The sequence below is a fragment of the Rhinoderma darwinii genome, chromosome 10 (genome assembly GCF_050947455.1).
Source record: "Rhinoderma darwinii isolate aRhiDar2 chromosome 10, aRhiDar2.hap1, whole genome shotgun sequence".
Lineage (NCBI taxonomy): Eukaryota > Metazoa > Chordata > Amphibia > Anura > Rhinodermatidae > Rhinoderma > Rhinoderma darwinii.
In genome coordinates this window covers 65,980,310-66,006,844 of record NC_134696.1, presented here as the reverse complement: position 1 = coordinate 66,006,844, position 26,535 = coordinate 65,980,310, and the positions used below count along the sequence as shown (strand labels likewise).

At 40.9% G+C, this 26,535-nt stretch overlaps 1 protein-coding gene across 1 annotated transcript in view; it reads right to left on the bottom strand.

Moving 5' to 3' along the window:
* IL11 (interleukin 11) overlaps positions 1-20,378 on the bottom strand; it is a 64,299-nt gene extending 43,921 nt beyond the window's left edge. Inside the window, exon 1 of the mRNA XM_075840818.1 lies at positions 20,271-20,378. Coding sequence (XP_075696933.1) covers positions 20,271-20,378 — 108 coding nt within the window. The remainder of the gene's footprint in view (positions 1-20,270) is intronic.
* Positions 20,379-26,535: the final 6,157 nt, after the last annotated feature.

Here is a 26,535-nt window from a genome sequence, read left to right as displayed (position 1 = left end):
GGACATGGCTGAACTAGAACGGGTGCAAAGAAGGGCGACCAAGGTAATTAAGGGAATGGACGGATTGCAGTAACAAGAAAGGTTATCAAACCTGGGGATATTAAGTTTAGAAAAAAGACGTCTTAGGGACGATTTAATTACAATGTACAAATATATAATTGGACAGTACAGTGATCTTTCTAATGACCTTTTTACACCTAGGCCTGTAACAAGGACAAGGGGGCATCCTCTACGTGTAACTGTCACAGATGGGGATTCTTTACTGTGAGAGCAGTGGGACTCTCCACAGGATGTTGTGGTGGGTGATTCTTTGAACAAGTTCAAAAAGAGCCTTGATGCCTTTATTGACAAATAGAATATTATAGGCTATCCGTACTAGATTCTGGAGATGGGACGTTGATCCAGGGATTTATTCTGATTGCCATATTTGGAGTCGGGGAGGAATTTTTACCTTAATGAGGCAATAGGCATCAACCTCATGGGGGTTTTGCCTTTCTTTGGATTAACCCGGTAGGTTGGACTGGATGGACCTGTGTCTTTTTTCAACCTTATCAACTATGTAACTATGTAACTATATAAGGGAATTATAACCTGTAAAAAGCAATTCTAATGTATAATATTATTGTTAATGCAACTCTTACAAGTCAGAGAAATGTAATTACAACCTGCAGTGCTGTATGGTTGCCTTGCAGGATTAGACAGCACACGATAAGCTGTCATTAATATTTTGGTGGTGTAAAACCCAACACCGCGACTTTTTTCCACTGCATTGAAAAAATACAAGCAGCCTGTGTTTTACTGATGTTACTGACTGTTATGCAGGGTAAATGTAGGGATTTTTTCTTTTAAGCTTTCATAAGCAATATATTAGGGAATTACATTTATTGTAGTTCTGCTACCCCCATTTGTGGGGCTCTAAACTGGACATACATTTTGTTTGCCTCAATTTGCTTAACTGCCACAGTGAAAACAATCTCGGTACTTAGTAGTGATGGTGAATTGGGAAATGTCATGTTTACACTAGGCGCTGTAGTAATCTGGTATAGGAAAAACTAACTCTCCCTGCATTAAGAGCTCAGCTAAGCTGTATGGGGTGTTCCTATCGACAAACTTGTAGACTGTTTCAAACAGCAGCCAGCAGAACTGTGAATGCAGCTATTGGCTATAATACAATCTGTTACTCAGGAGGATCCATGCAAGATATATGTAATGATATGTATTTCCAAAGTTACTAAACATTTAATGCATATTTATGTACAAACTGTGAAAACATTTTTAGAGGTGAAGATACAATACTTAACATTTTGTACTCCCTGGCCTTAAAAACATATTTTCTAGTATTAATACATAAAAAACCTTTTATGTTCCTCATTTTAGGGATAATCTAATTACAGAATTCTGTTTTTAAACACTGTCTGGGTTGAGTCACGTGGGAAAAGTTGCTTCATAATATTTTTTTCCAAATGGCTTTCTGCCCTGACTTAATGCGGTTATAGTGCTCAACCCTAGAAGTTTAAATGCCACAATTCTAGCCAGACAAACGTATTCTATGTTTGCTGTTTTGCAAGTCCTAGGATTGCTTTTCTGCAGATCTGAGTGGGATATCTACATTTAACGAAAAAACATATTAATGTAATATAACTAATGAAAGTTGAAATCATTAAAGTGAATAAAGGGCTCGTGCACATGGCCGTAAAAAGACTTCCATAAAGGTGCTTGGGTCATCTACTGCACCTGAATATGCCTCCGATGTCATACAGAGGCATATGGAGGCTTTTTTTGTTGGACTCGATCAGGACTCCAAATTGTTGCATGTTCCATGAGTCCGTAAGCACAGGGGTATTCTCCCAGAAGCATTTCTGCTAGAAGAGAATATCTCTTTACAAGAAGTTTGACGGAGCCTGTATGGCAGTGCATGAAAGCTATACGGCTTCGTAATAAACGAGCCATATAGGCTCTGTGCACTGACAAACAGGTTGCGTGCAGTTTGCTGCCACTTTACATATTATCCAAAATATGCTGGTGCAAAAGCTGTGTAACAGTACAGTCACAGGCAGCAGATTTTGTTGCAGAATTTTTTTGCATCTGAAAATCGGTTCCATTCATCTGAATGAGGTTGTTTCTGCAGCAGGAGTATGGATTTCTGCAAGCGCCCTTCAAAGGAATGGAACTGATTTTCAGTTGCAGAAATTTTCTGCCGCATGTGACTGAAACCTAAGGCCAGGATCGCACACACGCACGCACGCACACACGCGCACACACACACTCACAGTTTTGATGCCGTTTTTTGTGCCAAATGCAGAAGTGAAACAAACGATAGGAGATGAATCAGTCTTGTTTTTATACCTTTCCTTCCTTTTGGATCCACTTCTGGCTTTGACTCAAAAAACTGAGCCGAAAACTGCCACAAAACTGCATCAAAACTGTGTGTGATTTAACCTTAACGGTGGATTCACACACACAACATATTTTGTTCTGAAAACATATTCTGAAAACCAGTTCCATTCATTTGAAAAGGACTTGCTGAAATTCCTGTGCTTGCTGCAGAAATAACCCCATTCAGATGAATGCCACTGATTTTCAGTCGCAGAAATTTCGGCAACAAATTCTGCCACGTGTGAATCCATCCTTAGTTTAAACAAGTGCTCTCTCTTTTTGAACGAAAGACATTGTAACATATAGAAACTTCTCATTAACAAAATTTACACTTGGTGATAAAACTTCAAGTATATTAAATGTATTAAATTATGCACTATAATACCAATTGGAGATACGGTATTGGCAGGGACGAAAACGACTAGATATGAAAATGTCTAACAACTCATTATATGTGTTCTAAGTATCTTCTAGGAAGCTAGTTCTTTCAACACAATGGGGCTGATAATAGATTTTGTACGGTACATTGTTACAAAACAACGTAAAAAAATGTTTGCAACTTTTAGTACGTAGGGATGAACGCTGCTAGTTTAATATACTAAATAAATTGGCAATTAAGACTCATTATTACCCAATGCAAAACAATGTTATCTTCTCGTAGCTACAGTACAGTACTTTGGAACAAGGCTGTTTTAAATACCTCTAAATATTGGTTCCAATTAATATTTTACTTATATAGTGTCAATGTTTTACATTATCTTATTAAGTCATTTAGCTTTTAAGTATATTTTGAACTGCTGATGTAAGTTATGTTACCTTTTAATAGACAATTTATGTAATAGCAAATTTCACAAAATTGCTTGGACATAAACTTTTCTTCTATGAAAGGAAGTACAAAGAGGAATTTCATCTCTAGGCAGCAGGCGGCGCTATTAGCTCATGAAGCATTGTTGCACATTTACTTTAGCAGAGGTGAGTTCTTAGTCTTTGGGTACCAAGCAAAAAAGTTCACAATGATGCCCTAAGTCACAGGATTAGAAATCTTCTCCCATAGTTGTAGAACAAATCTGAGGCATACTATGAAATCTTGACATTTAAAATGCACAAAACAAAACTTTACAAAACATACATTTAAGGTAGGTATACTTACTTTTCATATTTCGTGTTGCTTCAGTAAGTTGCTTTTGTGAGTTATTTTCTGTTCTGTAATATTCGCACTGTGTTTTTGTTGTTTCTTTTAATCTTTCTTGGCTACCATATTCCGCCTTTACCGGGGTCTGTCAGAGCTCCTCTTTAATTCACCTGCTCCCCAGCTCTGAGGTAGAAAAGAGCAAAGCAATCCCCGTATTCACTATTAACAGTGTCTGAGAGAAGAAGAGAGGGAATGTGACTGACTTAAGTGGATATATGTGTGAGCATTTGAACTCACACCACTACAAAATTGGGGGTTTATATACACCACTGATGGAGTAAAGCAAGTCTCAGTATGTGTATGTGAGGTTTTTTTCTTCTTTTTTTCAAAAGATGACACATCTTGACTCACATCTTTTCCATTGAGAAAAAAAAATACCTCATACCCAAAACCCTCCTTCTTAAAAGTAAAATTTGCATGGGCGTCATGCATTAAAGACTATGACACATTCTACTGCAATTTACTTGCTCTCTTTAAAATGTAAGCTTGAAAGGAGTGGGTGCAGGATGCAGCAGGAAGAAAGGTTGATAAGGTCACACAAGATACACTGCACTGTCCTTTTCCCACTTATTTGTTTTATAGTCTAATGAAATAGTGTCTGGTAGTAAACCAGGTCATTATAATAGTTGTTATTAATAATTTAGTTGACAAATATTAGTAACATAAGAAATAAAAGTAAGGAATGTTGTTGACTAGATTATATTTTACATTAAATGTACCTTTTGTTCCCTAATTGAGGCTGATATAAGGAAACTTCCCTCTTCCTTTATCAAAAGATGTACACTACCGTTCAAAAGTTTGGGGTCACCCAGACAATTTTGTGGTTTCCATGAAAACTCACACTTATATTTATCAAATGAGTTGCAAAATGACTAGAAAATATAGTCATTGACAAGGTTAGAAATAATGATTTTATTTCAAATAATAATTTTCTCCTTCAAACTTTGCTTTCGTCAAAGAATGCTCCATTTGCAGCAATTACAGCATTGCAGACCTTTGGCATTCTAGCTGTTAATTTGCTGAGGTAATCGGGAGAAATTTCACCACATGCTTCCAGAAGCCCCTCCCACAAGTTGGATTGGCTTGATGGGCACTTCTTGCGTACCATACGGTCCAGCTGCTCCCACAACAGCTCTATGGGGTTGAGATCTGGTGACTGCGCTGGCCACTCCATTACAGATAGAGTACCAGCTGCCTGCTTCTTCCCTAAATAGTTCTTGCATAAGTTGTAGGTGTGCTTTGAGTCATTGTCCTGTTGTAGGATGAAATTGGCTCCAATCAAGCGCTGTCCACAGGGTATGGCATGGCGTTGAAAAATGGAGTGATAGCCTTCCTTATTCAAAATCCCTTTTACCTTGTACAAATCTCCCACTTTAATAGCACCAAAGCAACGCCAGACCATCACATTACCTCCACCATGCTTGACAGATGGCGTCAGGCACTCTTCCAGCACCTTTTCAGTTGTTCTGCGTCTCACAAATGTTCTTCTGTGTGATCCAAACACCTCAAACTTCGATTCGTCTGTCCATAACACTTTTTTCCAATCTTCCTCTGTCCAATGTCTGTGTGCTTTTGCCCATATTAATCTTTTCATTTTATTAGCCAGTCTCAGATATGGCTTTTTCTTTGCCACTCTGACCTGAAGGCCAGCATCCCGGAGTCGCCTCTTCACTGTAGACATTGATACTGGGGTTTTGCGGGTACTATTTAATGAAGCTGCCAGTTGAGGACTTGTGAGGCGTCTATTTCTCAAACTAGAGACTCTAATGTACTTGTCTTGTTGCTCAGTTGTGCAGCGGAGCCTCCCACTTCTCTTTCTACTCTGGTTAGAGCCTGTTTGTGCTGTCCTCTGACGGGAGTAGTACACACCGTTGTAGGAAATCTTCAGTTTCTTGGCAATTTCTCACATGGAATAGCCTTCATTTCTAAGAGCAAGAATAGACTGTCGAGTTTCACATGAAAGCTCTCTTTTTCTAGCCATTTTGAGAGTTTAATCGAACCCACAAATGTAATGCTCAAGAGTCTCAACTAGCTCAAAGGAAGGTCAGTTTTATAGCTCCTCTAAACAGCAAAACTGTTTACAGCGGTGCTAACATAATTGCACAAGGGTTTTCAAGTGTTTTCTAATCATCCATTAGCCTTCTAACACAGTTAGCAAACACAATGTACCATTAGAACACTGGAGTGATGGTTGCTGGAAATGGGCCTCTATACACCTATGTAGATATTGCATTAAAAACCAGATGTTTGCAGCTAGAATAGTCATTTAGCACATTAACAATGTATAGAGTGTATTTCTGATTAATTTAATGTTATCTTCATTGAAAAAAACTGTGATTTTCTTGCAAAAATAAGGAATTTTCTAAGTGACCCCAAACTTTTGAACGGTAGTGTATATTTTTTATTGTATGTGGTACTCAGTTTATATTGTTTTATGCATATAATGTCCCCCACCCCCAACAACAAAAAAAAGCTTATTTATGGCTCAGGTAATAATCAACTTACATTTTCTAAATTGTCCACTCTCCTGTGTCAATTTTTTACATAAAATTCTGTACATAAAAAAAGTTCTCAGCTCAGGAACAATGAACCAGTATTATTAAATTATATTTGTATTCGTATTTGTTAAGGTTAATACAATACAGTGTAGGAAGTGATTTGTCTTATAAAAAAAAATTTGGTTTTAGGTCTTTGTTTGCAAAATGATTGGGGACGTAGAATGAATTATGTAATTGCTTGTGTATTTATGTCACAGAATCTACATGTGTATAAAGTAAAGTCGAAATTATGATTCTTAGGCCAGAATCACATACACAGTTTTGATGCACTTTGTGTGTCACTTTTTTTAGCCAAAGCCATAAGTGGGTCCAAATTGAAGCAAATGTACAAAGAAAAGACTGATGCATCACCTTTCTTTTGTGTCCACTTCTGTGTTTGGCTAAAAAGAAAATTAGCAATAAACTGCTACAAAAACCACATCAAAACTGTGTGTGTGATCCTGGCCTTACAGCCTAATTAGTGAGCTCAAGATCACACACCGTTTTTTGCTCAGTTATTTTTTTTTGCCAAACTCAGAAGTGGACACAAAGTAAGGAGATGTATCACTCTTTTCTTTATACCTTTCCTTCATTTTGGATCCACTTCTGGCTTTGGCTAAAAAAAAAACCTGCGCCAAACCTGCATCAAAAACTTCATCAAATTCGTGAGTGTGATCCTGGAATAAACTAAAACGAATACTTCTCCTTTTTTTGTATCCACTCCTGTATTTGGCTAAAAAACCTGCATCAAAAGCTGCCCTAAAAACGGCATGTGTGATTTAAGCCTAAGGCCTGGATCACACATGATGTTTTGACACAATTTTTAATACAGTTTTCGGCTCCGTTTTTTGAGCGAAACACAGAAGTGACTAATAGAGAGGGAAAAAAAGGCAAAAGAGAGAGCACAAGGTGCACATAGAGCATCATCCAATGAATATCCAAGAAAAGTTGCAGAGGTGATATGGTTATGCTAACCTGACAGCATTGTGCTATGAGCACAATGTCCTGATGCGTGTATCTGTGAAATGGGACTGCAGCCTGGATTTTATTCGGGGGCCACCAGGGCACCGTCGATGTGTAGAAATGCGAAGGAGAGAAGAAATAAAATGATTGGATGCCTTTAGTGACAGAACATGAGAAAAATCTTGCAATTTTGGACATTAGACCCTATATATATATATATATATATATATATATATATATATATATATATATACACTACCGTCAAAAGTTTAGGGTCACTTAGAAATTTCCTTATTTTTAGAAAGAAAAGCACAGTTTTTTCAATGAAGATAACATTAAATTAATCAGAAATACATTCTATAAATTGTTAATGTGCTAAATGACTATTCTAGCTGCAAACGTCTGGTTTTTAATGCAATATCTACATAGGTGTATAGAGTCCCCTTTCCAGCAACCATCACTCCAGTGTTCTAATGGTACATTGTGTTTGCTAACTGTGTTAGAAGGCTAATGGATGATTAGAAAACACTTGAAAACCCTTGTGCAATTATGTTAGCACCGCTGTAAACAGTTTTGCTGTTTAGAGGAGCTATAAAACTGACCTTCCTTTGAGCTAGTTGAGAATCTGGAGCATTACATTTGTGGGTTCGATTAAACTCTCAAAATGGCTAGAAAAAGAGAGCCTTCATGTGAAACTCGACAGTCTATTCTTGCTCTTAGAAATGAAGGCTATTCCATGCAAGAAATTGCCAAGAAACTGAAGATTTCCTACAACGGTGTGTACTACTCCCGTCAGAGGACAGCACAAACAGGCTCTAACCAGAGTAGAAAGAGAAGTGGGAGGCCCCGCTGCACAACTGAGCAACAAGACAAGTACATTAGAGTCTCTAGTTTGAGAAATAGACGCCTCACAGGTCCTCAACTGGCAGTTTCATTAAATAGTACCCGCAAAACGCCAGTATCAATGTCTACAGTGAAGAGGCGACTCCGGGATGCTGGCCTTCAGGTCAGAGTGGCAAAGAAAAAGCCATATCTGAGACTGGCTAATAAAAGGAAAAGATTAATATGGGCAAAAGCACACAGACATTGGACAGAGGAAGATTGGAAAAAAGTGTTATGGACAGACGAATCGAAGTTTGAGGTGTTTGGATCACACAGAAGAACATTTGTGAGACGCAGAACAACTGAAAAGATGCTGGAAGAGTGCCTGACGCCATCTGTCAAGCATGGTGGAGGTAATGTGATGGTCTGGGGTTGCTTTGGTGCTGGTAAAGTGGGAGATTTGTACAAGGTAAAAGGGATTTTGAATAAGGAAGGCTATCACTCCATTTTGCAACGCCATGCCATACCCTGTGGACAGCGCTTGATTGGAGCCAATTTCATCTTACAACAGGACAATGACCTAAAGCACACCTCCAAATTATGCAAGAACCATTTCGGGAAGAAGCAGGCAGCTGGTATTCTATCTGTAATGGAGTGGCCAGCGCAGTCACCAGATCTCAACCCCATAGAGCTGTTGTGGGAGCAGCTTGACCGTATGGTGCGCAAGAAGTTCCCATCAAGCCAATCCAACTTGTGGGAGGGCCTTCTGGAAGCATGGGGTGAAATTTCTCCCGATTACCTCAGCAAATTAACAGCTAGAATGCCAAAGGTCTGCAATGCTGTAATTGTTGCAAATGGAGCATTCTTTGACGAAAGCAAAGTTTGAAGGAGAAAATAATTATTTGAAATAAAAATCATTATTTCTAACCTTGTCAATGTCTTGACTGTATTTTCTAGTCATTTTGTAACTCATTTGATAAATATAAGTGTGAGTTTTCATGGAAAACACAAAATTGTCTGGGTGCCCCCAAACTTTTGAACGGTAGTGTATATATATATATATATATATATATATATATATATATCAGAAGAAGCAACCAGCCAAAATGAGGGACAGCGCCACAAACAAAATCCGGTTTAAACACAGAAGTGAACACAAAAGAGAAGAGGTGCAACAGCACTTTCTTTATACATTTCCTTCCTTTTTGATCCACTTCTGGCAATAAGGAGAATGTATCATCAAAAAAAAATGGCCTAAGGTTTAAATCGAGTTTTTAGGTTAAACATATTTTTTTAAGAATTTTTGTTTCCTTTTCTTTTAACTTTTCCATGTCACTATCTATATTGAAAATAAAACCTGAAATCTTGTAGTTTTCACTCTGGCCACTGAGCTTCATAATTAGGATGATACTTTCTGCTCTGGAAGGCATCATCTCATTATCATTACAGGCAGAATGACAATGAAAGGTAACATCTCTCTCTCTCTCTCTCTCTCTCTCTCTCTATATATATATATATATATATATATATATATATATATATATATATATATATATATATATATAAAACAAAGGATCACACCGTTGATAATATCTCTTTCTTATCTCTTTCTGCCCAATGACTTCTGTACAGGTCCCAGAGCATGCCTGGGACCATCTCTAATAGAAGGCAAATGAGTTATTTCCTATTCACATGTTCCTATATCTCTAAATGCTGTTAACAGCCGCTCAGGCAAGATGACTGCCCCCATAATCATGCACATAAAAAATAATTACAAAAATCTACAATAAGGAAATAATAATAGACTAGAAAAAGAGATTGGGGCAAATTTTACTAAGCTGTCTAAGATTTATGATAAATTTGGCGCAACTTGGTAGACATGCAAAACACTCTTATCTTCTGTATACAAACTCTTGGTTGGCTTAGGTTAGTTTGGCTCACTTTGGCAAACTTTAAGTCAAGCCCCCTTTTCTAGACACTTTTGAAAAGTGTCTAGTGAGGCACATACAGCTGTTCTTAAATTGGTCAAAAATGAAATGCACCAAAATGCGGCAAATTGTGATAAAATGCACCAAACGGCTCTTGAGGAGAACTAACTAGAAACGGGCATCGAGGCGGCATACACGCCAGTTACTGCACTACACTTTATTTCATGTGAATTTTAATCTTTTATTTTCTGGAAAGATTTCAGTACTATATGCATGCATATTTGATGTCAGAGGCTTTTCAAGGTGATGATTCAATACACCTCTATTGTGATATGTACTGACCTTTACTTATAGATGTATATCGGCAACGTATATTCTTTACCATGCTGCTTTTACCTAATGTAGCAAAATAATATCATATCTTACTCCATGGAAACCAATGTGGCGTTGTATATTTGGTGTTTGATATCATTTCTTTTTTTTTTTTTTTGTAATATATTATATATTTGTGTTTTTATCTCTGTTGTTGCTTAAATTAATAAATAAACATCTTTTTGATACAATATATATTTTCTAGTCTATATGCTCCTTTTGTTCGATTTTGGTTTATATCAGGTCTATTTGGGAGCCATAGGCTGTTCCCTTCTCATTTGAGACAGACTATTTATAGGAATAAAAATGGTAGTAAATTTGCCTAACATGTAGTTCCAAAAAAAAAATAAAAAATGCTCAAGCATTGTTATTTCATAACGAATACAAATATTTACTAAAATAGATATGTAAGGAGAGCGGACTGGTCCTCTTTAAAGGCTAAGGACACCTTTGCACTGAATTTTTTTTTATTGTTTGTTTGCTTCCTAAATGCAAAGCTAAGCAACTTTCTGAAGAGTCTTCATTAAAAATGTCCTACTATTTTGCTGCTAAAGAGCCTGTGTGGCTCCAGTAGAGTCTGTGCAGCTCCTGTAGATAACTAGCTGTACTGCTGCTACTAACTCAAATCCATCAGTCCACTTCTCCTGACGGGCTGAAATCTGCTTTTCCCCTCCCTTTTCTCAGTGTTAGAGATACCAGCAGAGGGGTGGGGGGGGGGGGGGGTGAGGTTGTACAGGCAATTCAGAGTGTGGAGAGGGGGGAAAGCATCCAACTGTTCAGGGGAGGGCAGATCACACAGGCTGACATTATCCAAGTATAGCTAGGGGAAAGAGCATAGGAAAAAATCACAGAGGGGGAAAGCTGTGCTGATATATGAGATCTACTGAAGGCAGCAGCAGCAGCAGCCTGGGTTCACAGACCTCACATTAGGCATGTATAACTGCGAGGACACAGCCACATGAGAAAAGTCTTGAGCTAGAGCAGCTTGCAAACTTAATATCAGGAGGTCTGAAAATGAATGAGAGATTGCAGCCTGTAACTTAGTGCTACTTTTTTTTTTAACTCCAAATACCACTGACATGTAAAAAAAATAATAATTCTGTGTCAAAGGTTTCCGTAGTCTTTAACTATAAAACATTGACCGTCTGCCACAGAAATGTCTTATTCCTTGAAAGTCTAATCCCTCACTTTAGGCTATGTACACATTTGAATTATTATTATTATTATTTTTTTTTAAGGAAATCAATGTTTTATGTGATTTGAAAAAACTTCTAAATTGATTTTTATGGTTTTTTTTTTTAACTTTTTTTAAGATACATCTTCTATGTATCCTATTTACATAAAAGCTGTATCGTTCTGTCAAAGCCGCTGCCTTCAGTTCAGCTTAGATGAAAGCTGGTCATGCGTGTCTCTGACATACTGGATCCAGCTAATAATGACCACATCTAAGTTCATAACATAGATGTGATCGTTATTAGCTGGATCCAGGCTGTATACAGGATACATGGATGCTGAACTTAAAAAAGTAAATTTTTTCTGTGAAAAAGTTGTTTCAAATCACATAAAATATTGATTTATTAAAATAACAATTACAAATAGAGAAGATTCTAGTAGCACTAAACAAGCTAAAAATACGGATGTAGCCATCTTTAACTTGATTCTGATCATTTGCTGCAGCATGATATCGCACAAGAAAAGCCATTGAAAAGTCATTAAAAAAGTCAAGATAAAAGATCTAGCCATTGTTTATTTAATGCGTTAAAAGTCAAGGTAAAGACGGCTACATCTGTAAGCTATCAAAAATACATGGTGCTCATCTGCAGGGTACTAGGTTCAAAGTACCTTAGTAATCAATACAAAGTCCAAAGTCAGGCAGCACTGGTTTGTTTATTCCAAAAGCAGTGACAATTCTGCAGATTTATATATTGAAAAAAAAATTACCTTTAATGGTGTACGTAGCCTTTAATGTATTATCTCTACTAAATTATATGTACAGACTTTAGATCATTTTTTTTTATTGTAACAACCCTAGAATTCTTAAAGAGCTTAGTTCAGTTATTTCTGTCCCCCTTTTCATAATATTCAGAGAATCTCTAGTGACTGGTATAGTGCCAAGGGACTGGCGCAGGGCAAATGTGGTGCCTATTTTCAAAAAGGGCTCTAGGTCTTCCCCGGGTAATTATAGACCAGTAAGCTTAACATCCATCATGGGGAAAATGTTTGAGGGGCTATTGAGGGACTATATACAGGATTATGTGACAATAAATAGCATTATAAGTGACAGCCAGCACGGTTTTACTAAGGACAGAAGTTGTCAAACTAACCTAATCTGTTTTTATGAAGAGGTGAGCAGAAGTCTAGACAGAGGGGCCGCTGTGGATTTAGTGTTTTTGGACTTTGCAAAGGCATTTGACACTGTCCCCCATAGACGCCTAATGAGTAAATTAAGGACTATAGGTTTAGAAAATATAGTTTGTAATTGGATTGAGAATTGGCTCAAGGACCGTATCCAGAGGGTTGTGGTCAATGATTCCTTCTCTGAATGGTCCCCGGTTATAAGTGGTGTACCCCAGGGTTCAGTGCTGGGACCACTATTATTCAACTTATTTATTAATGATATAGAGGAAGGGATTAATAGCACTATTTCTATTTTTGCAGATGACACCAAGCTATGTAATATAGTTCAGACTATGGAAGATGTTCATGAATTACAGGCAGATTTAAACAAACTAAGTGTTTGGGCGTCCACTTGGCAAATGAAGTTTAATGTAGATAAATGTAAAGTTATGCATCTTGGTACCAACAACCTGCATGCATCATATGTCCTAGGGGGCGCTACACTGGCGGATTCACTTGTTGAGAAGGATCTGGGTGTACTTGTAAATCATAAACTCAATAACAGCATGCAGTGTCAATCAGCTGCTTCAAAGGCCAGCAGGATATTGTCGTGTATTAAAAGAGGCATGGACTCGCGGGACAGGGATGTAATAATGCCACTTTACAAAGCATTAGTGAGGCCTCATCTAGAATATGCAGTTCAGTTCTGGGCTCCAGTTCATAGAAAGGATGCCCTGGAGTTGGAAAAAATACAAAGAAGAGCAACGAAGCTAATAAGGGGCATGGAGAATTTAAGTTATGAGGAAAGATTGAAAGAATTAAACCTATTTAGCCTTGAAAAAAGACGACTAAGGGGAGACATGATTAACTTATATAAATATATTAATGGCACATACAAAAAATATGGTGAAATCCTGTTCCTTGTAAAACCCCCTCAAAAAACAAGGGGACACTCCCTCCGTCTGGAGAAAAAAAGGTTCAAGCTGCAGAGGCGACAAGGCTTCTTTACAGTGAGAACTGTGAATTTATGGAATAGCCTACCGCAGGAGCTGGTCACAGCAGGGACAGTAGATGGCTTTAAAAAAGGGTTAGATAATTTCCTAGAACAAAAAAATATTAGCTCCTATGTGTAGAAATTTTTCCTTCCCTTTTCCCTTCCCTTGGTTGAACTTGATGGACATGTGTCTTTTTTCAGCCGTACTAACTATGTAACTATGTAACTATGTAACAAAACTGATGAACAATTTCTTTGTGGAGGTCTTTCAGTAGAGGTGTCTGCACATATTCACATTTTAGAGATGAGATGAAGCAACAACTTTTTCTGTTTCTTTTACTTATGTAGCAATCTGCATTTTTGTCTTGTGATAAAGTGTTTTTGCAATACTTCAAACGAACAGACCACAGACATTGACCACTAACATAGTGCGAGGGGGTATACAGGATTGTTTGCAAAGTTTCTGACTCATTCTGTAACACTGGACATTCTTACAACAGAAATAATAGAGGCAAGTCAAAATATATGAGATACGAGTGTGTGTGATTCTAGTGAGTATAACATTTTAGTATGGCCAAGTATCTAATGTATAATTTGGGGCCCTGTTTGTACTGATCAAAAATAAATATTATGATTGTGTTCCTTGACATGTATAATTCTCAAAGTTAGAATTATTCAATAATATGATAAACGGAACATGCTAATGCTGAAATTGTGATATATAGTTTCAATTAAATACTCCTACATAAATGTTAACATGAATGTTGAAGAAATAAAAATATATTTATATTAAAGGGGTTTTCCCAGTAAGCACATTTATCACCTATCATCTGAAACCTCTACCAATGCCTATAGGGTGGTTTCCGACCTCCATTCCACCTAACTGCACGATCGCAGTGAGGAGGATTTGAATGGAGCGGCCTGTTGCGCATGTGCTCTGACGCTCCATTCCACGTCTACGGGGCTGAAGGAAACAACTGAGCGCCCTGCAGTCATGCAGTAAGGATGAACGGGGGTCGAGACCCCCATTCTAGTGACTGGTGGGGGTCTTAGTAGTGGGGCAATCAGCGATCATACATTTAACATCCGTCCTGTGGATAGGTGATAAATGTGCTTAGTTGGATAACCGCTATAACTGTAAAGTAAAACACTATGTGCAGATATCCAACAGGAAACATTGAGAGGGTAATATTTGAACTTTTCTATGCCAGTTTTCTGCATAGAAAAGTCGCTAATGGCACAAAAGTTGCAATTCGCGATAAAAATTGTAATTGGAAATAGGCTGTCAATATGAAAATCTATATTTTTCCCAATAATATGTAGATTTCGAGGAATTTTTTTAATTGGCACAAATACTAAAGGAGACAAAGCAAGGCAAAATTTGTAACGCAATTTCTGCTGAGTACAACAATACCCCATATGTGGTCATAAACGACTGTTTGGACACACGGCATGGCTCAGAGAAGAAAGAGAGCTATTTGGGTTTTGGAGCTCAAATTTAGCCGGTGGGGACAAAACAGTGGAAACTCCCCAAAAGTGACCCCATTTGGGAAACTACACCGCACAAGGAAATGATTTAGCGGTATAGTGAGCAATTTGTTCCCACAGGTTTTTTTTTGCAGAAATGTTTGGAATTAGGACGTGAAAATGAAAATCTACATTTTTGACAATAAAATGTAGGTTTAGCTAATTTTTTTTTTCATTTCCAAAAGAACTAAATGAGAAAAAGCACCATAACATATGTAGATCGATTTCTCCTGAGTATGCCAATACCCTATATGTGGTCATAAACTGTTGTTTGGAATTTAGCTGGAATGGTTTGTGGAGCATATGTCGCATTTCAAAGCCCCTGAGTGGCCAAAACAGTGGTAACCCGCCAAAAACATACACTACCGTTCAAAAGTTTAGGGTCACTTAGAAATTTCCTTATTTTTAAAGAAAAGCACAGTTTTTTTCAATGAAGATAACATTAAATTAATCAGAAATACACTCTATACATTGTTAATGTGCTAAATGACTATTCTAGCTGCAAACATCTGGTTTTTAATGCAATATCTACATAGGTGTATAGAGGCCCATTTCCAGCAACCATCACTCCAGTGTTCTAATGGTACATTGTGATTGCTAACTGTGTTAGAAGGCTAATGGATGATTAGAAAACACTTGAAAACCCTTGTGCAATTATGTTAGCACCGCTGTAAACAGTTTTGCTGTTTAGAGGAGCTATAAAACTGACCTTCCTTTGAGCTAGTTGAGAATCTGGAGCATTACATTTGTGGGTTCGATTAAACTCTCAAAATGGCTAGAAAAAGAGAGCTTTCATGTGAAACTCGACAGTCTATTCTTGTTCTTAGAAATGAAGGCTATTCCATGCGAGAAATTGCCAAGAAACTGAAGATTTCCTACAACGGTGTGTACTACTCCCTTCAGAGGACAGCACAAACAGGCTCTAACCAGAGTAGAAAGAGAAGTGGGAGGCCCCGCTGCACAACTGAGCAACAAGACAAGTACATTAGAGTCTCTAGTTTGAGAAATAGATGCCTCACAGGTCCTCAACTGGCAGCTTCATTAAATAGTACCCGCAAAACGCCAGTGTCAACGTCTACAGTGAAGAGGCAACTCCGGGATGCTGGCCTTCAGGGCAGAGTGGCAAAGAAAAAGCCATATCTGAGACTGGCTACTAAAAGGAAAAGATTAATATGGGCAAAAGCACACAGACATTGGACAGAGGAAGATTGGAAAAAAGTGTTATGGACAGACGAATCAAAGTTTGAGGTGTTTGGATCACACCGAAGAACATTTGTGAGATGCAGAACAACTGAAAAGATGCTGGAAGAGTGCCTGACGCCATCTGTCAAGCATGGTGGAGGTAATGTGATGGTCTGGGGTTGCTTTGGTGCTGGTTAAGTGGGAGATTTGTACAAGGTAAAAGGGATTTTGAATAAGGAAGGCTATCACTCTATTTTGCAACGCCATGCCATACCCTGTGGACAGCGCTTGCTTGGAGCCAATTTCATCCTACAACAGGACAATGACCCAAAGCACACCTCCAAATTATGCAAGAACTATTTAGGGAAGAAGCAGGCAGCTGGTATTCTATCTGTAATGGAGTGGCCAGCGCGGTCACCAGATCTCAACCCCATACAGCTGTTGTGGGAGCAGCTTGACAGTATGGTACGCAAGAAGTGCCCATCAAGCCAATCCAACTTGTGGGAGGGGCTTCTGGAAGCATGAGGTGAAATTTCTCCCGATTACCTCAGCAAATTAACAGCTAGAATGCCATAGGTCTGCAATGCTGTGATTGCTGCAAATGGAGCATTCTTTGACGAAAGCAAAGTTTGAAGGAGAAAATTATTATTTCAAATAAAAATCATTATTTCTAACCTTGTCAATGTCTTGACTATATTTTCTAGTCATTTTGCAACTCATTTGATAAATATAAGTGTGTTTTCATGGAAAACACAAAATTGTCTGGGTGACCCCAAACTTTTGAACGGTAGTGTACATGTATATGTAATGTCGGGGTAGGGAGACAGACAGGTGAGCCCTAATCTACCCACAACCCAGTCCCTGCCTACTTGCACGGCCTGGCCAGGCTGTGATAGGTTCTCCCACTTCTCAACCTACCAACCTGAGTGGTAGCAGATCGAGTCACTCTAACAGACCTAGGCACAGATGCAGGCTGATTAACTACGGGCGTTGACACAGAAGCTGTGTCTGGAAAATCCTTTACAGTACCCCCCCTTTTATGAGGGGCCACTGGACCCTTCCTAGGTGGACCTGGCTTGTTGGGGAACCGAAGCTGGAACTTCTTGAGCAATAACCCGGCGTGAACATCCCGGGTGGGTACCCAAGTCCTCCCTCAGACCCGTATCCTCTCCAATGGACCAGGTACTGGAGGGAGCCTTGGACCATCCTGTCTACAATCTTGGCCACCTCGAATTCTACCCCTTCAGGAGTGAGAAGGTGTCCTCGAGGTAGACAAGGACGGGGAGCAGCTTTTCAGGAGGGAGGCATGGAACACGTTGTGTATATGTAATGTCGGGGTAGGGAGACAGACAGGTGAGCCCTAATCTATCTGCAACCCAGTCCCTGCCTACTTGCACGGCCGGTCCTAGGTGACGGCGTACAACTTGGCGACGGTCCCTACACTCAATATGTGCACGACAGACAACACAGGGCAAGGGTACACTGAAGCAGGGAAGTGGGGCAGTTGCCCATGGCAACACCGTGAGCAACAGGAGAGTGAACGAGCCGAGTCAAACCAGGAGAGTACGTGGTAACAAAAGCAGAGCAGAAGAATAGTAGTCAGTCAAGCCAGGGTCGATATGAAGCAGAGGTCAATTGTAAATAGCAGGATCAGCAGAGCCAGGAAACATGAGAATTACAGGCAAAGGACAAGCAGCAAATGAAGGTATACATAGACCAAGGGCGGGAGCTAGAACCGTCTGGCCAGGCTGTGATAGGTTCTCCCACTTCTCAACCTACCAGCCTGAGTGGTAGCAGATCGAGTCACTCTACCGTGTTTCCCCGATAGTAAGACACCCCCGATTGTAAGACGTATCGGGGGTTTCAGGGGGGTCGGCTAATATAAGCCGTACCCCGAAAGTAAGACATATGTCTTACTTTCGGGGAAACACGGGGGTATTGCCGCCTCCTGCCCACTTCCACTCCCACTTAACGCCGAAGGACGGATATATCCGTCCTCCGCAGCTGCTAGTTCGCGCAGGAGGACGGATATATCCGTCCTGTGATGGCGCGGGTACTGAGACTGTACCCACGCGATCAGCGGCAGGAGCACGGCTGTTATACACAGCCTGGCTCCTGCTGCAACTGCCGGAATCGAAGCGCGCGCCGATTCCGGCAGTTTAACCCATTAAATGCCGCTGTCAATAGTGACAGCGGCATTTAATGTGTTTGACAGAGGGGGGAGCTCCCTCTGTCACCCGATCGGCGCCCCCGCAAACAAATCGCGGGTCACCGTCGTGTTTCCATGACAGCCGGGGGTCTAACAAAGACCCCCAGGTCTGCCTTCAGCATCTGCCTGTTAGGCGATGCCGGAGGCATGACCTAATAGGTTGCCTGTCAGTTTTACACTGACAGGCAATAATGCTTCGGTATACTAAGTATACCAAAGCATTATATATGCGATCGGCACATCGCATAGTGAAGTCCCCTGGTGGGACTAAAAAAAAAAATGTAAAACAGTTAAATAAAGTTTGTGAAAAAAAAAAAAATATATATATTTTTTTCCAATATAAGACATACCCCGAAAGTAAGACATAGTGGGGCTTTTGGGGATAAAAAGAAAGTAAGACACTGTCTTACTTTCGGGGAAACACGGTAACAGACCTAGGCACAGATGCAGGCTGATTAACCACGGGCTTGGCCCAGAAGCTGTGTCTGGCAAATCCTTTACACTGGGGCCCTCACCTTCCTGGTTCCCAAATACAAGGGTCTTGATAACCATCTATTGAAACTGAAGGAATGTCCCTGTCCGGCCTGCATATTGGGATAACGCATATGCTTTATACAATCCCATCTGTACCATGTGCACGGCCAGCTTTTTGTACCACACCTTTGTTTTCCGCATAGCACTGTACAGCTTCAATACTTGATCAGGGAGACCAACCCCTCCCATGTACTTATTATAGCCTAGGATGCAATCTGACTTGGGTGTCATTGTAGTACTACCTTGGACAGGGGTTCTGCCTCTACCGTGTATTGTGGTCAATATAAGGATATCCCTATTGTCCTTATACTTGACCAGCAACATGTTCTCGCTGTTTAGTACCCTGATTTCTGCCTTTCTTAGTGGTTGCTCAGTAAGAGTCTTAGAAAGGCATCTCTGGTTTTTGCGCACGGTGCCGCTTGCTCCAGTACTTCTGGTGGAGAGGCAGTTAAATAGTGGGATCCTGGTTTAGAAGTTATCCACGTAAAGGTGGTAACCCTGTTCCAGCAGTGGGTGCATCAAATCCCACACTATTCTCCCACTAACTCCCAGGACCTGGGGCATGCTGGATGTTCTATCCTAGGGCCCTTACCTTCAAAAACCCTAAACCTGTAGGTGTACCCTAAGCTTCTCTCACACAGCTTGTACATTTTAATTCCATAATTCGCCCTCTTCCTGGGCAGGTAGTGGCAGAATTTTAGTTTCCCCTTAAAATGTACAAGGGACTGGTCTATTGCATTGTTCTTTTTGGGGGTGTATGATTGTTCAAATGTGGTGCAAAAATGATCAATGACTGGCCTGATTTTGAATAGGCAGTCATATGTGCGGTCATCGTGGGACGGGTGCTCATTATAATCCAAACATTTCAGAATTATTTCAAAACGTGTCCGGGGCATTGCCATGCGATAAAATGGGGTACTGTGTAAAAGATCCATACTCCAGTATTGCCTAATCTCTGGGTATTTTACTAGACTTATATGTAGAACAAGTGCCCACAATTTTATCTACTCCGCTGCATCTATGGAGTTCCACCTAGCAAATGATGACCTGGGGTTTTGGGCTAAAGATTACTGGGCATATAAATTTGTCTGGGCCACCATTAAATTAACAAAATCCTCAGAAAAAATTACCTTAAAAAAGTCAGTTTCTGTGAGGCCTGCAATCTCAAACCGAATTCCTGAGCTACCTATGAAATCTTTAATGTAAGGCTCAGAATTCTCAGGGAGCGGGTTCCACATGGTATCACTCATTTGGGGGTTGCCTCCTCTGTTGTCTTGGGGCACCTTTGCCGGAGTACCTCATCACTGGACCAGGATGATGAGGAGGAAGACAAGAAGATTGGGGCATATTCCTCATCTTCCTCACTGGCCGTATCAGTGTCAGAGGCCAGGATGTTGTACGCCATTGCTTTGGGATGATTGGGACATTTTTATATAGTGGGTGTGTAGTGCTTGAACACGTGTAATACTGATTTTATTTTTACAGAGGTGGTTGTTTGAGTTGTGCTTTTTCATGTGGATATCAAATTTCAAAGGAACAACACCAGTCACCTAGATAGCACCCATCACCACCATATCACTGTGCCCTGTGGCACAGTGATTTGCTAAAACCGCAAAGAGCCGCAATTGGCCAGTCTGAATTGACCGTCCAACCGCAGCAATCGACGATACGGGGTAGGGGGGCGCCAACCCTTTGGACATTGTGTAAAGATGGCCTGCTGTCATGAACAGCAGCCATCTTTACTTTTAACTGTGTGTTTTAACACAGTAACCGCTTCCCTGTTTCTCATAAGTATACAACATTTTACGGGAAGCACTGTCTTTCCATGATGTATACCTACGACAAATGTGGTGAAGTGGTTAAAAAGTCCTTCACTACTGCCTACGTTCTACATCATCCAGATGTCTCCCGACAGTTATTGTTGGAGTTTGACACCTCTTCCATTAGTTCTGGAGCACTTCTCTTCCAAAGAAACTCTAAGGGAAAAGCTGTCTCTTGTGGCTTCTTCTCCAAACTCTTCTCTGCTGTGGAAAGGAACTATTCCATTGGTAATCGAGAGCTCCTAGCTATCAAGTTGGCTCTAGAAGAATGGAGACATCTGTTGGAGGGATCTGCATATCCAGTTGTCATTTACAATGATCACAAAAACCTCACCTACTTACAGTCGGCACAAGATCCGAATACACATCAAGCCAGGTGGTCACTTTTCTTTACCAGATTTCATTTTCAACTCCATTTCCGTCCAGCTGATAAAAATGTCACAGCAGATGCTCTATCCCATTTGTTTGAGACAGCTTACCTAGAAGAGGATTTTCAGCCTATCATTGACCCCTCATGCATAATAGCTCTTACTTCTCTGCAGATCGAAGACTTCCCTCCAGGAAAAACCTACGTCTTTTCTGCTGATCGAAAAAATATTCTTGCATGGGGTCACAACTCCAAATTGGCAGATCATTCTGGCATTCGAAAAACTCGGGTCTTCATCTCTCGCCACTATTGGTGGCCCACGCTACCCAAGGATGTTCAAGACTATGTCTCCACATGTACCAAGTGTGCCCAAAATAAAATTGCTCATTCCAAGCCTATGGGCCTACTCCAACCATTTCTGGTTCCTGATGGTGCTTGGCAGCACATTGCCATGGATTTTATTACATATCTTCCTCCCTCTGCTGGCTGCATCACTGTCTGGGTTATCGTTGATCTTTTCTCCAAAATGGCACATTTCTTTTTTCTGTCTGGCGTCCCCTCAGCTCCTCGCCTGGCAAGTCTCTTTATTCAGCATGTCTTTCGCCTGCACGGATTACCTCTTCACATTGTCTCTGACCGTGGCATCCAGTACACATCCAAAGTCTGGAGAGCTCTGTGTAAACGTCCGGACGTGAAATTGCACTTCTCTTCTGAAGGTACATGAGAATCTATGTGAAAAACATGATGCTAGAACAGAATATACACAATCATGAATAAATGTATAAGAACACATGTGAATATGTGTGAATAACATATATTATCTGTATAAACCATGATGTTTTAAACTTTGAAGCCACGAAGGATCTGTCATCCTGTAACGGCTCTTGATAATTTGTATGTAAATTGAAGTGTAGTGCACCAGTGTGTTCCCGGTCTTTTTACTGCATATATATGTGCACACTACACGTGCAACTATTGTATACTCACCTGACGAAGGGACCAGTCCGGTCCAGAAAGAAACGCGTCGTCTTCTTTATAGGTAGAGGGCACTTTAACTATATTATCAATATTAACTTTTGGTTTTGTATTTCGGACTGTGATGTGTTCTCCCCAGGCCCCCCGGTTTGGGATTGTGGAATCATTTGGACACCATAACGTTTTATCCATGGAAACAGCTATTGTGTTATTATAATTGTTACTACTATTTTTTCATCTATCAACAAGATATAAACCTGTCATTCAATCATGTTCAAGGATATCTTCTTAATTTCCTTGCTCTAGTGTCACTGGGAACAAAGTAGCTGGATTCAAAGTGACAAATCTTTTGATGGTCACATTAGATGGCGTGAGTAAAGCCACCTCATACTTAGTCTCGCCATTGACAGATGTTTAGTATTAGCTTGTGACAACAATTCCTGTACTGAATGAGTTACTTGTATCACCAGTGTATGTTCTAATACAATGTCAATAACTTTTGTGTTTGAGCATTACACATGCTGCTACTGCTAATGCAAGATTGTGCTCCACTGATAACTGAGTCTAGTAGAATAAGGGTCTCTGTTTTCCCTCCCATGTTGCTGGGTCAACACCTCTTGTGCGTGTCCCTGGTGTTCATGACAGAAAAATATGAAGTGCAATTTGTAATTAGAAATTTCTAGAGCTGGTGCTGCAAGCACAGCTTTCTTTAGCTTTTCTTTGTTTAAAACAGCTTTTAGTTTCATTAGACGACTGAAGAAGAAACAAAAAGCAGAATTGCACAGCGCCACATAGTGCAGATAAACACTGGTACAAAGGTGCACAGCTTTTGGGGTTGTGCAAATTCACAGGCACAACTCTGGTGTGAGCAGAAGTATAATAGTTAATCCAAGGAATCAGCTGCAGCCAGGTCTAATACGGTACCCCGAAGCGGTTACCGCAGCGAAAGAAAGAGTAAGGTTAGGGAAAAACATTATGTTGTTTGTGGACCTATGAGAGGCGCTGCTGATGTGGTATTGATGAACAAAGGCAAATGGAAGGGTTGAGTAGCTGGGTTTTCCTCCTTTCCCAGCTACTCATGTCTCCGATCTACTCCCAGCATAACTATATTTATAAACATTACAGTGATATATATCTCTTAACTTGTACCGTTTTTATTATGGATTCACTATATGTTTATGAATTGAGATAGTTTTTATTTTCATTTGTAAGTTTGACCTCAGCTCTCTGCTTTGCATCACTCTGACCTCATATGACATCAGAGCTGAGCTTTGACCCTTGTTTTGTTATTTTCTTTCTATGTTTTACTCCTTTTATAAGTGGGCCTTACTTATCATTGTACCCTTGAACTGATGAAGACTTTAGTTCAATGTCGAAACGCGTAGCCGTTATGGCTGCTACAGCAGTAGCAACGCTACTACGGGGTCCACACCACCGAGCATCTAACATTATGGGCCGGGCGGCACGGGCCCTCTCATGCCCGGTGGTGTTGTTAGCATCGGAGGGGGCCCCGGTGCTAGCGTCAGCCACCCCCTCTTGCAGTAATTGTACCTGCGTCTATAGCACGCAGGTACAAATACATGCATTAGCGCCGAATGGCTGGGCACGTTCCGTGCTCGACCATTCAGCGCCTTACAATGACACTGATTGGCGGGGCAAAATTGCCCCGCCAATCAGCCCCTTTCAACGACTCTAGCGGCGCGATGAAGTCATCACGCCGCTTCCGTGCTTGAAATGCGCTGATTGACAGGGCAAGTCATTCCGTCCTGCCAATCAGCGCCTTTTCAATGACGCGCCGCTTGCGTCGTTCAGCTCCAACAGACCTGCTCAGAATAGAGCAGATCTGCATTGCATCGGGAACGGGATCATAGTGAGTATGTAAATATTTTTTTTTTCTACTAAAATTGTGAGTGGCATTATCTACAGCGGGGCTCTATCTAAAGGGGGGTCTATATGTGGGGATGTGGGACACCATATACAGGGGAAGCTATATGTGGGGCACTATCTACAGGGATGGGCTGTATGTGGGACACTATATACAGGGGTGAGCTATATGTGGAGCACTATCTATAGGGGGAGATATTTGTAGAGCACTATCTACAGGGGTGGGCTATATGTGGGACACTATATACAGGGGTTGGTTACCTGTGGGGCACTATCTACAAGGGGGCTATATGTAGGGCACTGTCTACAGGAGTGGGCTATATGTGAGGCACTATCTACAGAGGTGGGCTATATGTGGAGCACTCTATAGGGGAAGCTATATGTAGGGCAGCACGGTGGCTCAGTGGTTAGCACTATTGTTTTGCAGCTCTGGAGTCAATATGTGGGCACTATCTACAGAGGGTTGTATGTGGGGCACTATCTACAGGGGCTTCTATGTAGGGCACTATCTACAGAGGCTCTATGGGGGGGTCACTATCTACAGGCGGCTATGGGGCCACTATCTTCAGGGGGCACAGTGTTTGTGTGTGTGGGATACAGTGTATTAGTACAGTGTATGGTACTAATATAATCATGGACACAGTGTATGGCACTATTATAGTTAGTGGTGCAGTGTATGGAGATTTATTATATTTAGAGGTGTTGGGAATTTTATCTTCGTTTATAGGTGCAGAATTTTTTTTAAAGTGAGAAGCTGAAGACATCTGAGCGAAAAAACTGCAGAAATGGGTCGTGGCCAGGAGAAATTCATCATGGAGGTCTGGAGAAGAAAAGAACTAGAATCTGCGACGTTGTTAATGTAAATGTTTATTCTGCCTCTAATCAGTACTGTAGTCACTGTATGATCTGCAGCGAGATGATGGGTGGTATGATTTATTTTTCGTGAAACAGCATCTCCCAGCATATCGTTACCATTGTTCGGGCCATGCTGGGAGCTGTAGTTTTACACCGTACAAACCTATACGGTAGGGGTTGCACTAAATTGAGCTGTATTTGTTCTGGTGTTATATATATATATATGCACTGAGCTTTGTTCTGGTACTGTATATATGTATGAGCTTGGTTCTGGTACTGTTTATATGAACTGAGCTTTGTTCTGGGGCTGTATTTATGTATTGAGCTTTGTTCTGATGCTGTATTCATGTACTGAGCTTGGTTCTGGTGCTGTATATATGTACTGAGTGTGACACCCATGGCCACAGACCATCGGGATTACTTATCCCCGACGGATCAGTGAGCGCTAGCCCCCATCTCCTCCTCAGAAGACGTCAGCACTCACTTCCGCTGCACTTTGCTGTGTCCCGTAAGGTCAGCGCGCGCACCTGAAAAGTAGGTCAAATTAGCCAATGATCACCCTAAACTATAAGACGGGCCCTGCCCCTTCCTTCATTGCCTGAGCATTGTTGTGTTTACCCGTGTTAGTCTTTGCAAATGGTCCCTTAGTGTTTTCCAGTTCACAGTGCTCCCTGCCCAAGTCCATCAACCCTGTGCTGTTGGGTCTGCCTTGGCTCCGACTACATGCCCTAGTTGTGGACTGGAGTTCCGGAGAGGTTCTCCAGGGGGGTCCCAAGTGTCTCGACTGCTGCCTGGGGCAGATCCACCCGGTACGGTCTCCTCTGCCTCAGTCATTGGCAGGACTGCCTTATCAGTATTCTCTGTTCTCGGATGTCTTCAGCAAGAGGGAGGCTGCCCCCACACCGGGCGTATGACTGCCCTATTGAACTAGTTCCTGATGCATGCCTTCCCCGCGGTATGGTATACCCTCACTCCTTGCCAGAGACTTAGTTTATGTCGGTCTATATTAAGGAGAATTTGGAGAGAGGAAGGGTTCTTCTTCATCAAAAAGAAGAACGGATCTCTGCGACCCTGCATCGACTACCGGGGCCTCAACCAGATCACGGTCAAAAATAGATATCCGTTGGCACTGATTTCAAAACTTTTTGACCGCATACGAGGAGCCAAGATTTTTTCTAAGCTAGACCTGCATGGGACTTACAACCTAATCCAGATTCGCCGGGGTGACGAATGTAAGATGGGATTTAACACCCGAGATGGGCACTATGAATACCTGGTGATGCCCTACGGCCTGTGAAACGCTTCTGCGTTCTTTCAAGAATTTGTCAATGACATCTTGCAGGGTCTTCTCTATGTCTGTGTTGTGGTCTATCTTGATGACATCTTAATTTTTTCCCTAGACCCGACGACACATTAGAGACATGTCCGTCAAGTTCTGCTGCTATTGAGGGAGAAATGCCTGTATGCCAAACTGGAGAAGTGCATGTTTGAGAGGAATTCTCTACCCTTCCTTGGCTACATCATCTCGGATAAAGGTCTGAAGATGTATCCTGAGAAGGTAATGGCCATACTGGAATGGCCGCGTTTCTTCGGATTCACCAACTTCTACCGGCAGTTCATCCCAAGCTTCTCCTCACTGACAGCTCCTATCTCTACCCTCA